The following is a 16,981-nucleotide window of genomic DNA, read 5'->3' as shown; positions in this document are numbered from 1 at the left end:
AGAACGAACTGTAGGTTTGGTATAAGATTTTATTTCTCAGCAACTTTTGTAGAATGCGAGCGTCGAAACACTTCGGTGTCAAAGTAAAATGGACTTTAACTGCCTTGTTTTGAAGGCCAAGTTTGTCCATAAATATACCGACAGAGCTACACGTGGAGATATTGCAAAATTATAATTAGTGGTACTGAATTTTTAATTTTGAATAAAGGAACTTAGCTTTATTTTAGTCTGACGTTATTTATTATGTTTCATTACGTTTCGGAAAGTATGTGCTATCAAAGCTCATGAAATGTAAAATCTCATACTAAGCACGCATAGAATACTGAGGACTGAGGAATGTAATTTAATGTGAATGCGCGCGATGTCCACAGTGTAGATGGTTCCTTTGTTTTACAAACCTAGAAGCCGAGTAACCGTCGCGCGTTCTGTCTACCCATGCCTTAATTTTTTTTACATGAAACGGATCCTATAATATTAATATATTTGACGAGTAAAGAGTTTTTAGCCCTGTGTGTTAAATGTAAAAAAGCTTAAACCAACTTTCACCTAGAACTTTTTAAGATTTGAACAAATTTGAATATCAAATTAAGATAATAGCATTAGTCAAGTAGTTCTCGTACAAAACTTGTAGGTAATTATTTTTTATAAAGTTTACACAAAGTGATTCATTATAAACGAGTAGAACTATCTGTCGTAAGTTTATGGAAATCCAATTTTAAATGTACACATAAAATAAAACTCTATTTCAAGGCCGGCAGTTATTGGGCAGATTTTTTTTCACGAATTGTACACATCTGTAACCTACATAAATCGCATATAAATATTATCTAACACAATTGCGACATATTGAATGTTTATTTACAAGTTATATAAGATGTAAAGTGAGTGCACCATGTTTATATCTATTTACAACATTTACAATTATTACTAACAAATATTAACAATCATATTCTTACCAAAAATAACGGCAATAAGTATTTTCAAAATAATACAGTAATATTATTATTTTTCAGAAAATTGCTGTGTAAAAATAAAATATCAGACCTTTATTTAAAAACATTTAAGACGGGTATAATTTTTAACGAATGGAAAATATTAACTAGGTACTTTTCAAAATTGATAATAATATTAAACCCCGATACAACTGACACTAACAATAATTGGTACTAGAAGCTTTGATAAATATAAAAAAGCCATTTTTATGTATAAAAATCGGATTTAATCGTGTCAGCCTTTTTGTACCTAATATCTACTAAAAATTGATAAGTAACAACAACGTAGTCATTATGTTTCTATGAAACTGTTGTCTTAACAATACAAAATATTAATTAGGCTCTTCTATCACTTCAACGTATACGCCTCTTTTAACATCAAGTAAGTAGTTATTTATTATATTTACAATGGCTTTTACAATACACAATTATTTATTAATGTCAAGCCTAAAACAGATCGTCTTTTAGACGCCCATATAAGCGATACCAATCTGGTGCCGCTTGTTTGTGACATATGGAATGTTGATATTAAAATAAATTCTCTTGCATTGACCAGTCACAGTCGAAACATGTATTTAAATAAGTATAAGTATGCAAGTTAGCTTTCAAATTTCTAATGCAATTGACATAACGAGCGATAAACATTCTCTCCGTCCATACTGAGCGCATGAAGTATAGAATAGATAAGATAAGAAGTCCGCACCGGCCGTAATCAGTGCCGGCAACCGTATGGCGTTTCAATGTGAACAGACCTTAACTACATCCGAGGTTAATGTAAGGTTAACATGTAACAGTGGCATGCTTCAAGCAACTTTGCAGTTGGCTTTTGTCGATGCTTAGTACTGAGTAGTCCTTCGGAGGAGTTGGAGGCGGGAATTGCGCGGGGGTTCCACCCCTCAGCTCTGCGCTAGGGAATCCAACGGCACCACCAGTTTTCCGTTGGAGTAGCTGCAACAAAGGAAAAAATCCAAATTGAACGAACGCTTCGAATGCCTAAAGCACTTTTATTTTTCGCTCAATACCTTTTAATGATTGGGGGACTTTGTAAGCATGCATTTTTTCTTTTGATTTGAATCTGAATAATAATAACCTGTATGGTATGGTTGCCGTTCTGGATTTAGTTCTGCTTGGCCTACAGGCTTCATCTGAAACCAAGATATTTAATGTTATGAATCAATTCGTTAGCCCGTTCATTGCGGCTAAACTATACTTTAATTTTCTTTAGTTTACTTAAAAGTTAAACAAGTAGCTTTTCGATGAAATGGTGGCCCATAATGACCTTGTCACCGCGAAATTACTATGAAATCATGATACGCGTGAAAACCTAACTCCAATAGGTCTTACGCGTTTCTCCGAGGTTTCTACAATTTTTAGGGTTTAGTACCTCAAAAGGAAAAACGGAACCCTTATAGGATCACTTTGTTGTCTGTCTGTCTGTCTGTCTGTCTGTCTGTCTGTCTGTCTGTCTGTCTGTCTGTCTGTCTGTCTGTCTGTCTGTCTGTCTGTCTGTCTGTCCGTCCGTCCGTCCGTCCGTCTGTCGTGTCTGTCAAGAAAACCTATAGGGTACTTCCCGGTGACCTAGAATCATGAAATTTGGCAGGTAGGTAGGTCTTATAGCACAAGTAAAGGAATAAATCCGAAAACCAAGAATTTGTGGTTACATCATAAGAAATAAATTAAAATGTGTTTCAATTTTCAAAGTAAGATAACTATACCAAGTGGAGTATCATATGAAAGGGCTTTACCTGTATATTCTTAAACAGATTTTTATTTATTTTTATGCATAATAGTGATTTATGAAAATGGATTTATCGGAAAAATTATTATCAGATTGCGGAACCCTCGGTGCGCGAGTCTGACTCGCACTTGGCCGGTTTTATCTTTTAAGCAAACTAAGGAAAAACGAGCTATATTAACTAGGTGATAAAATGAAAAAAAGACTTTGCAAAGGTCTAATCGAAAGTTCCGCCTGTTCGTAGTATCGGCAAAGCTTAATTAAGTGGAAGCGCATTCTATTGTCTCGGTTCTTGTGGAACAATACTTATCTTAAGTCCAAGTTAGCAAAAGTAATATCTGCGATACCTTAATGAGAGAACTTTGTATCGACTTTGTTAATCGTTTCTGAACCAGCCTCATCTGTGCTCCTTACTGACTTACTTGAAATTTTAGATGTAATATTTTCAGAAACAATAGAATTTAAAGTACAAGATTTGCACAGTAATTAGATAAGGCTAGGTACTGTAAAATTTGCAATTTTAAAAGTGCTTAAATGAGAGCATTCATTGTGATGGTGAATATAAAGAAAAAAAGGAATAAGTTGAAAAACAAAAATAATGTAGAGAATTCCTCCTAAGGGTCATTGAAAGACTGTTTTAGACTGGACGCGCTTCATGCCAATTATTGTTTGAAAAAAAAAAAAACATGTTGGATAATACTTTCGAGAATGTGTAATGTAAGCCACTTCAATAAGGTCATTTGATCGTATGGGTTCGTTTAGATGTTTAGAGTTTTAGTGCCTTACCATAAAGCGGCTAACATCGTTGCGAGAGGCACGCATCGCATTTGACAGGCTCGGTACGCCTCTTGCCCTGAGAGCCCTGCGAGCCGGACTTACGCCGGAAAGTGTACCTAACGAGCAGACCTGCAATGAAATGCCGCACCGTTAACAAAATAATCGAAAACAACAAGCAGCGTCCATCTGAATAGCGCCCACGGGCGGATGAAAGTGGACAAATAAAACAGGATGTCATGACTTGTATCGCTCGAATTCATTTACATTCTTGTGACGACGTAAAAATTAAATTTTGTCTATGTCTATGTGTTACTTGGGCAAGTTAATTTTTCTTATGCGTTTTGAGCTAAATACAGAATGTGAAATTAATCAATCTTAAAGTATTTGGACTCTCTTATAAGAGTATGAGAAAATAAAAAAATAATGAAATCAAAATACAGCAAATAAAATATAAAGGTGAATAAATAATTCTAGTACAAGTAACTACTAGTGCAATAGACAACATGAGGTGAAAACATAGAAAATGAATAATATCTCACCTGTTAATCCTGCCTTGTTTATGCTGTTCGAGCTGGAGAAACCCGAAATTTTCTTCCAAGCCCTCTTATTCCAGAATCCGCTAGTCTTGGCATCACCACAACTCGAACTCCTCGGTGACTGGGCATCCTTAGGACAACGTAAATTACATTCTTCAGCGCCTAAGATACGGACACCTGCCCCTCGCGTTCCATATGCTACTGCAGGTAAATGAGGAACAGATCCTGTTGGTTTCCTTCGCAAACTACCTACATAGCTTGCCCCACTACTACTTCCGCTAAAACCACTATCCAAATCTGGGGGATTACAACTAGCCGGTGATAATAATTCATCCGTTGGACCTACCCTAAGAAGTTCTTCTATATTATCTCTATCTTCCGCTCGTTCAGAATCAGGGGATTCACACTCTGGCATAAGCATCGCTTCCACACTTAGATTTAACTCTCCCAGAATTCTCTTATGCCTTGACTCTACTCGACGTACCTCCTCTTCAACGACACTTCTGTCTAGGGACACGAGAGATTGCCTCGGAACGTACCGATGTTTCGGACAAGTTCTAGAACCGTCTGTTATTTCCTCGTAAATATTTTCTTCTGTGCCATATCTTGTGACAAAATTATGACGATTCGTTCGATCTCGTGTTATTCCACCACGTCCTCGTTGACGATTAGCTTTTCTTGACGAGGAAGGCATAGATAAATGATGGTCGTAGTAGGCGTATGAATAATCGACTGGTTCGAACCGCTCCATGGTAGCTGCGATATTACTGCGGTTCCACGATTGCGGCGGTTGGTCCCTGGAAAGATTTACAGCCGCAAGTCTCGCGGGTAATATTTCATCAAGATCGCGAGCGCAACGCTCATCGAGTGATTGAGCTCCGTCGCCGTCTTCTCGCCGATGTTTTCGATGTGGTCGACGAGTCGTTTGCGACCGTGGGTGTCCTCGATCACAGTCGGAATCATGGTCGTGATTGTATTCTGGTGTGTGACTGCGATTAAAATCTGACCTATGCTTGTTGCAATCGATTGTATGAAGAAAATTGTGTCTTAAACTATAACTAGAATTTCCCTCGTAGTCTGATCGATCGTAACACGGACTATCGTCCGCGTTGCTCGAGTGGGCGTGTGGGCAGTCGGCCGCGATGCCGGATTCGGATGAAGGGTAATCGTGAACCTCTGCTGTGGTGAGAACTCGATCGTCTGGTCGCGCAGGTTCTGAAGTCGCATGGCGATGATGGGGGCGAGGTCGACCACTCTCTCGGCAGCTCGCGAAGGCCCTCTGGAGCGAAGGTTGGAGCGGGTATCGTCCACAGCGTGAATCGAACACCGCCTCCCCTGATTCGTCGGGGCTCGGCGGCGCGCTGCGTGATTCCATGGCTCATCGTCCAATCGCCATATAGCGCCTGTAAAATAAAACATCTTTTATAATAACTGAAATATTTGTCAAGAATTTAAAATATTTTGTTTTTAATAAAAGTCCCCATCTCAGAAGATGGATGCCGGAGGGCAATGAATCCGAAATTACATGCTCCGTGATAAGGGTAGGGTAAGTGGCGATCAACACAGCAACCGACGTCGATATATCATCATCAGTCGCCGGATAATAATTTCGGCTTCATACAGTGTTATTGTTGCGTTTTATACGGTTAACGCTATTTGCCGCCTAAAATAAATATAATTTTGGTTAATAAAGTTTATTATAAATTGAACAATATTTTTTGTACTAATATATTATATTTGTTGTCCAAGCTTAAAAGTTTGCGTAAGGATACAAGGTCCAACAAGTAGTTGAACTTTATTAGACATGTAAAAATTGTAAAATTGAGTCAACTATTATTTAAAAAATATAGTTTTAAGATTTTATTATTTGCAGAATTTTAGTAGACTTTTTCTAAAGAATTCTCAACTTGCTGAAACTCCTCCAAATTGACCAATTAATTTATTAATCTGTTATTGCGGCCATAATATTAGAACCGACTGCGCCTGCTTATACTAACATACTAATTTTATATGTGTGTGTCATAATTTAATTTATAAAAAAAACCTTTAACAACTTTTACTGTCGCATAAAAATGAAAAATGTATTCAAACGATGCAAAAAAGTAATAAATCCATTTTTATCATAACAAAAATTCCACATCTGAATTTTATCGCGAACTCGCTTGAAGTTATTGCACGCATTCCAGACCAATTTATTACGATAACGATAATAAGTGTCCGTGAACTAGACAGTGTCGGGGGAGACAGGGACTACCCTCCAGCCGTCGCCATGGTAACGTTCCCGCGGTCTATCGGCCCTCTTCCGCCCAATATTCCTTGCATCTAAATCATCATCAACGTTGGGAAGCGCCTCGTAAAGGGCCCGTTGACCGTCCGGCAACAATTTGTTATGCTATTGCAACGCGCCGAGATTTCTCGTCCCCGATTACGTATTAAGACGCTCATTCGACACATTTCTTATTCTTTATATGTTTGGGGGAACTACTAATGTTGGCTTCATACCTTCGTGTTTGTTTTTTCGTCCGCGTCGCGTTTCGGGACCGCAGCCAATTCCATTAATTTCCCTTTATGGAAGTTTTGTTTGCCGAAAAACGCTTTGGCTTAAATTGTATTGGCTGGAATGCGATAACGCTTTTCTTTATTTGAGATATAAAATATTATGTTACTTAAATGTAAAAAAAATAGCAGTCAGTGGAGATTACAGACAGTGTTTTTGTTTTTTGGATTTTCAAATTCAGTGCAGTAGGTACTTATCAAAATAAAAATTTCATAATTTTAAATCAAAACTATTAACATTAGTTTAGTTTTTATCGCCCAACGCACCTTAATCATCTAAATTGTCTTTCAAACCACATATTATTATTACCTACGTTTGCAAAATTTCAACTCAATCTGACAGATAAAAGTAGCCGAAAAACCTGTTACTAATTCATCTCTGATGTAGACAAAATTAATGATTAATTCTGAAATTAATGGCAATCGCTTCTTTAAAACTGTTATTCTATCAAATACGAAAAATAAGGCTAAGAATAATAAAAGAAGAATATTGAGAATTGGTATAGTAGAGAAAGGCTGAAGTTATAGCTGTTGAAGTTAAAGTAAGATATTACGATACAACAATATACTTTATAGCTAGCGATTTAAAGCTTGAAAACCTTGACGGTGTATTTTTAAACTTCTTGCTTTTATAAATAACTTTGCTCTCGGTTCTAAGAGGAGGTGCACTTAAAGTTCCCCCTTTTATAATAAAAGGTATGCAAAAGAATACCTTGTTGCAAATGCTTAGTAGAATTTATCATGGGCATTATTCGAATCGTGATATCAGCACATTTTCTCCCCCTAACGTTCCCCTAACCTTACGTGTTAGGTACGGGGGTAAAAAATCATGCAACATTGCCTTCGGTGGCATAATTGCAATCAATTCCATGTTATTTAACATTTATTATGAAACTTAGTTTTTTCTTTTCCTTAACGATAGCTTTTCAATACATTTCCGATACAATTTTTATTATTATGATTATTATTTTATACAAAACCTTTACGGGGGTAATTCGAGAATCAGAATCAGAATCAAAAGTGTTTATTAAGATATTGATTTATAACTAAACTAGCTAACTTGCCCCGGCTTCGCCCGGGAGGACTCACCGATTCTATAAACTTAATGTTAACGTGGTTAATATACCTATGCACATTACTCGTCGTTTTGAAATACTCTAAAGTTAAGAGTGATAAGCAAGTGTACGGACAGACATAGATTTTGACTTAGTTTTAGATATCTGCAACCACAGGTGGTCACTGATTGACTTTGAATTTTTAGGTATTAGGCGCGGTGGTAGAGTCCCATATGTAGCTTATGAGACACTAATTTTATTATCCTACTAGATGATGCCCGCGACTTCGTCCATGTGGATTTAGGTTTTTTGGAAATCTCGTGGGAGCTCTTTGATTTTCCAGGATAAAAAGTCGCCTATGTAAATTTCTGGAACACAAGCCCTCGGTACCAAATTTTATATAATTTGGTAAAACGAATGGGCATTTAAGAATACCGTAGGAACTCTTTGATTTTCCGGGATAAAAAGTACCCCGGGATGTATCCCAACTCTGTACCCAATTTCACCAAAATCGGCTAAACTGTGGGGCCGTGAAAAGCTAGCAGACAGACAGACACGCACAGTTTTTTCTTGTGGTACCAAAAAATCTGTCTGAACCAATACTTACCAAACAAAACAAAATTGAACAACAAATAAATCAAAAAGTCAAACTCCAATATAAAATTAATTATCCTTGGATAATTACCGCTATAATTTGTGACTCATGTTTTAACGCCATCAGAGCGGGACAATTTCTCGCTATTATAATAATACATCCATCCATCACGCAGCGATAAGATAATAAGTGTTTTTCTATGCACCCCTCGTTGTTTGTTCGTTAGAAACAATAGTTTTTTGTGGGAGACACATGTGTACATGTTTTTTTGGATGGAATTTAATATTTTGTAGAACGCGCGATCATAATACGTGGTTTTATTTTATTAGTCTCCATCCCTCCACTTTTTATTAGTTATGAAATACTATTTTTACTTTCAGAGCGTACCTACATGTTTAAATCCTCAAATCCGTACTAATAAATGCTAAAATGTGTCTGTCTGTCTGTTTGCTAGTTTTTCACGCCAACATGCCCTAATCATTTAATTTCGAAGTTCAAAGATTTTTTTACGATCGAAGGATATAAAATTTAATAGTCCGCATTATTTAGTTGAACTCAAACAAAACAAAACAGTTTAATTCACTTAATTGAATAAAACGATCGTTAATCCAAATATTTAACGGACATTCAAAATTATTTTTACATGCCCATTATTTTTACAGCCGACGCCCACAGCCAAACCCTAGACGCAATAAAAGTGGTTTTACGAATTACTTGAGGTTCACTAACTGAGCTAATAAACTATTGACAAATGCTACGAAGAAACGGTCAAACTGTTTATTGCTATGCTATTTAAGGATGCCCAGAAGAAAACCATTAAGCGGCGTTTGAGATGCAGCAGTTACTACTTTAAGACTAGTAAAACGTGCGAAAATATAAACGCACCACTTTTAGAGAAACTCATACCAGTCAGTATAAACTTAGTTACGTGAACAAGTGCGTACTGTATTCAGTACTAAATTGCGCTAATGCGCTAAATTTTATTAGTACCTATTGGTACTAGTAAAATTTAGCGCATACTGAGTAATCATTTTCGATTATATATTTTACTAACTGATGGTTTCAGAAGGAGAAATGCTTTTTAAAGTGTAGTTTAAACCAGATTATCTGGATACTAATCAAATTCAAAGATGCCTTTTTTCCATCTCTTCTGACATTGTAGATACTGATATTTTCATTTGTATTTGGAAGCACCCATCAAGGTTGAAAGCTTTCGTTTATTACGTAGTTTCTTTCCAAAATACCCAGTGATTATTGTCCACTAAAAGCTTTTTTCACAACTGATATAAAATATCAAAGTCCGCAAGGATAATATTATTACGGAATCATTCGTTCGTTTTACGGCTTAGGTCTTTCACGTCTAGATTCTTCGTCTATCCGGCATAAACCCGGCTTAAGCACAAATAGAAATTTATATCATTTATCACATGCCTCGTGAAAGATACTCGGTTGACTTGGTAAGTAAAATATCCAATATTCAGTATTCAAATTGTGTTCAAATTATTACAGTAATATTTCGTTATTATGTTGTTTGTTGGATACAAAATTATGAGACATGGAACTACCCTTTTACTCCTACATCATTACCCATATTATACCTAAATGCGAAAGTGGTTTTTTTTATTTGTTGGTTTGACCTGTAATCATGCCGCAACGGGCAACAGAAAGTTATTTTTTTTTAAAGGAGGAGAGGACAAGCTGCTTTTTAACCCGAAATATCAAATAGTTCCTACAGGATCAAAAAAAAAAATAGGTACTTATTTGGTATCCACTATATCAATCGTCAAGATTTTTCTCCCCGTGTTTATGCGCAGTTCAGTTATAGTAGAACTTCGCACACGTGAAAGTTCATACTTATGCATAATCGTGAGTTTACACCAAAATTATTAAACATTGGGATGAGCGACAGGTCATCGTATGTTCCTAATCTTTTGATTTGTTTTGATGATTGTTTGTTTGAAAATATGATGGTAATCTTTTATTTGACAGATTTCAAGTTTTATTATAAACAAATTCCTCTTCAATCACACTAATATTATAAAGGCGAAAGTTTGTGTGTATGTAGGTATTTGTGTGTGTGTGTGTGTATGTTTGTTACTCCTTCACGCAAAAACTACTGGACGGATTTGTCTGAAATTTAGAATGGGGATAGATTATACCCTGGATTAGAACATATTATGCTACTTTTTATCCCGGAAAATCATAGAGTTCCCACGGGATTTTTAAAAACTTACATCCACGCGAACGAAGTCGCGGGCATCAGCTAGTAAATTATACGACGATGCAAACGCAGTTCAATACATTAACAGAAAACAGAATTTTCAATATGTTTCCATGTAAATGTTTTATCAGTGCAAACTTACGATAGTCTGTCCATATTGAATAATGAAAGCGAAGCTAAATAAAACAGTTAAAATATTAATGAATTAAAAGTAAGGATTATATGAAGCTCAAACCGTCAAGTTAGAAAACCGAAACAAAGGCAAAGATGAAAGTAAACATCTTGTTATTTCACCTAAATGTAACCAATAAAACGCTACTAAAATTGGGGGTATTTCTAAGTGAAAATTTGCTAAGGAAACGGCGCGGCGAATTGGCTACCAGCCTATAAAATGTAATGTCACATTCATTTGCAATTCAGGAGTCCTCAGCTTGTATTATGCCTAATAAAATTTACATATTTAAATTAAACAGGGAAGTAACAAGACGCTGGTGCTATCAGGGCTCAGATTACTTGAATTACGCATTTCTTTTGTCATGATCGGAACATCTTTTTTTAAATCTAAGACTCATTTCAAAGCAATTAAAATACCTTGAATAATAATAGTTATTTTTATATTTACATCTTCCTTAATTTCATTTTACTCGTCAAATCCATGTATTGGTATAAATATGTTGTTTTATCAACAAACTTTTTGAGTCGAATATTTAACTATAAAATTTAATTTAATTTATTTGAAATAGGTAATACTATTAGGTTAGTATCTGTCTCTATCTATTCTTCCCATACACTGTATTATTAAATCAGATTTACACCATGTTCTTTTTCGATGAAGGAAACCATCAACATAAACTGGAAAAATACTAAACTATCCCTTAAAATACTTTCATCACTTTTACCGATTGTTATAATTCACTACTGTCGGTAATAAAGCAAACAAGAAGGGGCCGATTTGGTCAGATTTATTAGAAACTAGATGATACCCGCGACTTCGTTCGCGTGGATGTAGGTTTTTTAAAATTCCCGTGGGAACTCTTTGATTTTCCGGGATAAAAGCCTATGTGCTAATCCAGGGTATAATCTATCTCCATTCTAAATTTCAGCCCAATCCGTCCAGTAGTTTTTGCGTGAAGGAGTAACAAACATACACACAAACACACACACACACACACACATACAAACTTTCGCTTTTATAATATTAGTGTGATCACCCCAACTTCAGCCACTGCATATTTTACAGTGAACACGTCAAGTAATCCAGCAGACACAAAGCATTATCACATGTGCACTGATTGATGTCAAAGGTCGTATGGTGTGAGTTCGGCCGATATATTACTAGCCTATCTAACCGTGCGAGTATACGCTGTATCGGTTGGTTTATCGTTAGTCGTACGTACGAGTACATTTCCGACAAAATTTTTAATCGGCATACAGTAGCATCGTTTGTTGTAAATTCTTTCTATATATACTAGATATATATCTAGGTAGAGATTCTAGGGTAATTTTCAAGTTGACGTAAACGGTGCGTAAATCTGTATGACGGATTATAAGTGATAGATTTTCATACTAAATGACTGATTCATGAAAATACAAAAGGGCTCAGATTGCTCAGTATGAGATTTCTCATCTCACTAACGTTCAATGAACCTAAAAATCGTTGATTTAAAGTAAAAAAATCATTATCACCGATTTTAATTTCACAAAGTTTCTACTTGGAGCGCTTAGCTGTAGATGTATGGACGAACTTGAGCCTTAAAACAAAAGTACTTGAGTTCGTTTTTCTTTAACGCAAAATTGTTTCGATGCTTGAATTCTATCAAAGTTGGCGAGATGTAAATCTCATACTAAGCATAAGAAAAATGTTGTCACGCATTGTTTGAAAAATAAAATAAAGGTACTAAAATGAGGATTAAGGCCGCTTTGTAAATATAAATGAATATTAACATTCTCTATGAAAAAGGTGTTAATGAAAACGGACCTTTCAAATATAATCAGTTAATGTATCCGTGAATCCTGCGGTTGAAGGACTGTTAAGTGAGGTCGCCATCGTTATGCGGAAGTGGGGCGCGGCGGTGACATACGATTTCACATTACAGGGGTTTTACAAGTCACCTGTGCTAATGAAACCACTCAACTGAATGGCTGTTGTGTGCATTGAATATTAATCTTCATGTTGTCACTTATAGAAGTAAACTGGTAGTAAACTTTTGTCTGGTGGAAGGCTTCGGCCGTGGCTAGTTACCACCCTACCAGCAAAGTCGTGCCGCCAAGCGATTTAGCGTTCCGGTACGATGCCGTGTAGAAACCAGAACGCGTATGGGTTTAATGAAAACTACCATACGCCTTCCAGGTTAGCCCACTTCCATCTTAGACTGCATCATCACTTAGCATCAGGTGAGATTGCAGTCAAGGGCTAACTTGTATCTGAATAATAAAAAAACTTACATCTAGGTATATAAGAAAAGTTTCAACTAGCTTGTTGGGTAACAGACGATCCGCATAAGATGTAAGAGCCAAAAAGACATCAGTTGTCTTAGTATAAGATTTTACGTGTCACCAACGTTGAAAGAATTCTAACTCCCACTTCAGTGTCAATGTAAATTGTACCTTAATACCTTATCATAAAGCTTAAGTTCACCTTGCTAAATTGAAATCGGTGGTACTGAATTTTTGATGTTTTTTAAAGTCCATTTTACTCTGACGTTATTTCATATCGACTCTCGAATTCTATCAACGTTGGTGAGTGATAATAATAATTAATATTCTTATACGTACTAAACACGTAAAGCAGCAGAAGGAGCTGTAAGCGCATTCTTCTACAATACTGAAAGTGTTAAACCAAAGGAAATACCTTGTTCATGAAACGCCGTATAAAGTGTCCTAATAGATGGGACTAATGAATAAAGCAAGATAGAATTTTAGACATTTTCTAACGCAATCCTTTAGTACACACCCAAAATACTATCAATTCTACCAAGGTGGGTTAGATATAATGAAATTATGGCCCCCGAAGGGATTTTCCCTAAAGGGCTGCAAAGTTGCCGGGAAATCAGGTCAGCTTTGTCATTTCTTGTAAAGGTACATGAGACTTATGACGAGTAGGAATTTGTAACACACCCTCGTCAGAAATTACGCAAGGGTGGGTCCCTTAATATTTTACATAATAATGAACTGGGCCCATTTAAAAGGAATTATTTTCGTTCTAATTAATTTATTTATATAGCACAGTGTTGGTTTGTTAATCCCGCAAATCTATTGTTATTAAACAGTAAGTAAATTCCTAAATGAGTGGTGATACCGTAGTGGTTAAGACGTCGGTCTCGTATCCGGATTTGCGGTTCGATACCGGGCAAGCAGCTTTTTTATAATAAAATAGCGAGCAAACGAGCAGGCGGGTCACCCGATGTTAAGTGATTACCGCCCCATGAACATTCGCAGCACCAAAAACCTCCTAACCTCTCCTCACCTTTTACATTTATATTACGTACGTATATGGTAATGTACGTACATATTTAGTACGATTGTCTACGTACATTGTAAATATCCGGTGAAGGGAAACATCGTGAGGAAACCTGCATGTCTGAGAGTTTTCCATAATTTTCTCAAAGGTGTGTGAAGTCTGCCAATCCGCACGTCACGCTATCGTGACATACCTACTGTGACGTAAAGTCTAAACCCTTCTCATTCTGAAAGGGGACCCGTACTTAGTAGTGGGCTGGCAATGGGTTGATCATGATGATGAAAGCATATTTAATTCATTCATTCTATCACCACTCGTATTTATGTTTAAATGCGATAATAATTTATTTATGTTTATAAAGTTTTGAGTCAAATTGGATTTGCTTTTCAAGGACAATAAAGTTAAATAAGGACTGAAAATTCCAGCCGTTGCTTAAATTTCATTGACATTTATAATTACGCCTTAATTACAAGCCGAAAATAGAGAAACTTAATTTAAACTTCAGCGAACTTTTTGCATCGTTTCCGTGTCAGGGGAATTGGTGGAATTGTTGGCTGATTGACTAATTACAAATTTTGTTATTTCAACTTTTAATTAAAACCAATAATTTTGTTTGTCGCTGTTGCTTTTTAACCCCCGACCCAAAAAGAGGGGTGTTATAAGTTTGACGTGTGTATCTGTGTATCTGTGTATCTGTCTGTGGCATCGTAGCGCCTAAACGAACGAACCGATTTTAATTTAGTTTTTTTTTGTTTGAAAGGTGACTTGATCGGAGGGTTCTTAGCTATTATCCAAGAAAATCGGTTCAGCCGTTTGAAAGTTATCAGCTTTTATCTAGTTACTGTAACCTTCACTTGTCGGGGGTGTTATAAATTTTTAATTTACACTTGTATTGGCTTTATAAACATGCACTAAAGGGAATGTCTGTAAATAAATTGAAAAGTGCTTCAGAATTTTCAACTGCTAAAAAGTCCTTTGAAATTAATGAAATTAAATTAATAAAATATTTTTTTGTGCTTCTTTTTTATACCTTGATGCCTTCTGAGGGAGGTTCTTACTTTTGATAGGTTCCGATTTCAACAATAGGTAGCTCTGTTATTTAACCTTCTTTCTCGAGATTGTAGCTCAAGGCATACCTACCTATACTAGTAGAGTCAAAATCAAATATATGCCACTACCACTGCAATGGTGCAAGTCACCAAACTAATAATCTTGGTTAGCTTTTCCAATGATCTAGATTGGAGCTAGTTTACCTAGAAGGTTCTAACCTATTCACTTTTGCCTTGAAGGTTTCTTTATCTATATACTAATATATATATATATATATATATATATATATATATATATATATATATATATATATATATATATATATATATATATATATATATATATATAATTATAATTATTAATATATATATATATATATAATTTTATTTATTATATATATATATATATATATATATATAATAAATAAAATTGGAGTGTCTGTCTGTAATTTCGAAATAACTACCGCATATTAAGGTCATATGGTTATTTGAACGATACTATAACTGAATCACACGTTTTTAAAATTTTTGTCTGTCTGTTTGAAAAGGCTAATCTTGGGAACGGCTGAACCGATTTTGACGGGATTTTCACAGCCAAGTAGAGAATTGACCAGGGAGTAACATAGGCTACTTTTTTAACCGACTTTCAAAAAGGGAGTTGTGTTTTTCTACCTATGTACACCGAAATCTCCGAGATTTCTAAACCGATTTGCGTCATTTCTTTTTTAATCGATAGAGGAACTTTGCGACATTGTTTCATAAAAAATTTGGAGTCCAACTCCTCAATCCTGATGCTGCAGGGGATCTGACCAATCCACGCGGGCGAAGCTGCGGGCATCAGCTAGTATCTACATAAAATTTCAAGTTCCATATACTTAAGTGTAATAACGTAAACGAATCTAACCCTCCAGTCTCTACTGAGTCCATAAGCTAGCACGCCGCAAGTCACCAAACTAATGATCTTGGTTAGTCTTTTCTATAGTCTAGATAGGTTGGAATCTTCTAGGTAAACGTGCTATAACGTTTACCTAGAAGATTCCAACCTATTCACTTTTACCTTGAAGGTACATTTTATATGATGGCCTACATAAAATTTCAAGTTCCATAGACTTAAGTGTAATAACATGAACGAATTTAACCCTCAACTCCATTAGCTAACATGCCGCAACCCGCTGCAAGTCACTAAACTAATGATCTTGGTTAGTTTTTCTTCAAATAGGTGCTCGTTCCCTCTCATTAAGCCGGAGTTAGTGAAATGAATTTGCGGTTTATTCCGCGGAGGACATATTTTATCCAACCATTAATTTAACAAGGCTCTAATGTATTTTTAGGTCATCCTTATTTTCAGACTAACATTAAGAAGATTACAGACAAATAATCGCAAATCTATACTTACTACTAATAAATAAAATTGAAGTGTCGTGTCTGTTTTAACGTGCAAATCTTCGGAATGGCTAAACCTATTTTGACGGGACTTTCACAGACAAGTAGAAGATTAACCAAGGAGTAACATAGGCTACTTTTTTAACCGACTTTGAAAAATGGAGTTGTGTATTTCTACATATGTACAGTGATATCTCCGAGATTTCTGAACTGATTTGCGTATTTTTTTTTTAATCGTTAAGGGAACTTTGCGACATGGTTCCATAAAAAAATTGGATTCCACTCCTCAATCCTTATGCTGCAGGGGATCTGACCAATCCACGCGGGTATCATCTAGTGTATAGGTAATAGAAAACTAGACTAATAGAAACTAGATTTAAGCTTTTAAAAAATCTTGTAGAAATCCTTTGATTTTTTGGTATTAAAATAAGCCTATGACTGTCTCAAGGATGCAAGCTATCTCTGTATCTTTCACCAAAATCGGTTCAACGGTTGGGTGGCGAAAATATATCAAGGTGTCATTGTATTACGGACCCACGATTGTGTGTGTGAGACACGCATGCACGGCTCAGACTACTTAGGTCTAAGGTAGTAAGTAAAAGTAGTAGTTTGGGTAAAACGT

The 16,981-nt window shown here is 35.9% G+C and overlaps 1 protein-coding gene across 4 annotated transcripts in view; it reads right to left on the bottom strand.

The window, feature by feature from the left end:
- Window positions 1-1,739: 1,739 nt before the first annotated feature.
- Window positions 1,740-16,981, bottom strand: part of LOC123872317 — a 142,368-nt gene continuing 127,126 nt past the window's right edge. For 2 of the 4 annotated variants that reach the window (XR_006797457.1, XR_006797458.1), the window contains 4 exons: window positions 4,044-5,443; window positions 3,514-3,633; window positions 2,083-2,137; window positions 1,862-1,940 (listed from right to left, as the gene is read on the bottom strand). Coding sequence is in view for 1 of the 4 variants with exons in the window: in XM_045916528.1 (XP_045772484.1) it covers window positions 1,889-1,940; window positions 2,083-2,137; window positions 4,044-5,415 (1,479 nt within the window). In the remaining 3 variants the exon portion in view is untranslated. Of the gene's footprint in view, window positions 1,941-2,082; window positions 2,138-3,513; window positions 3,634-4,043; window positions 5,444-16,981 lie in introns of all 4 variants that reach the window. The other 2 variants (XR_006797459.1, XM_045916528.1) reach the window with 2 other exon arrangements.

Source organism: Maniola jurtina, chromosome 15 (genome assembly GCF_905333055.1).
Source record: "Maniola jurtina chromosome 15, ilManJurt1.1, whole genome shotgun sequence".
NCBI lineage: Eukaryota > Metazoa > Arthropoda > Insecta > Lepidoptera > Nymphalidae > Maniola > Maniola jurtina.
Note: the sequence above shows the minus strand (reverse complement) of the source record. Positions and strands in the feature narration are given on the sequence as shown.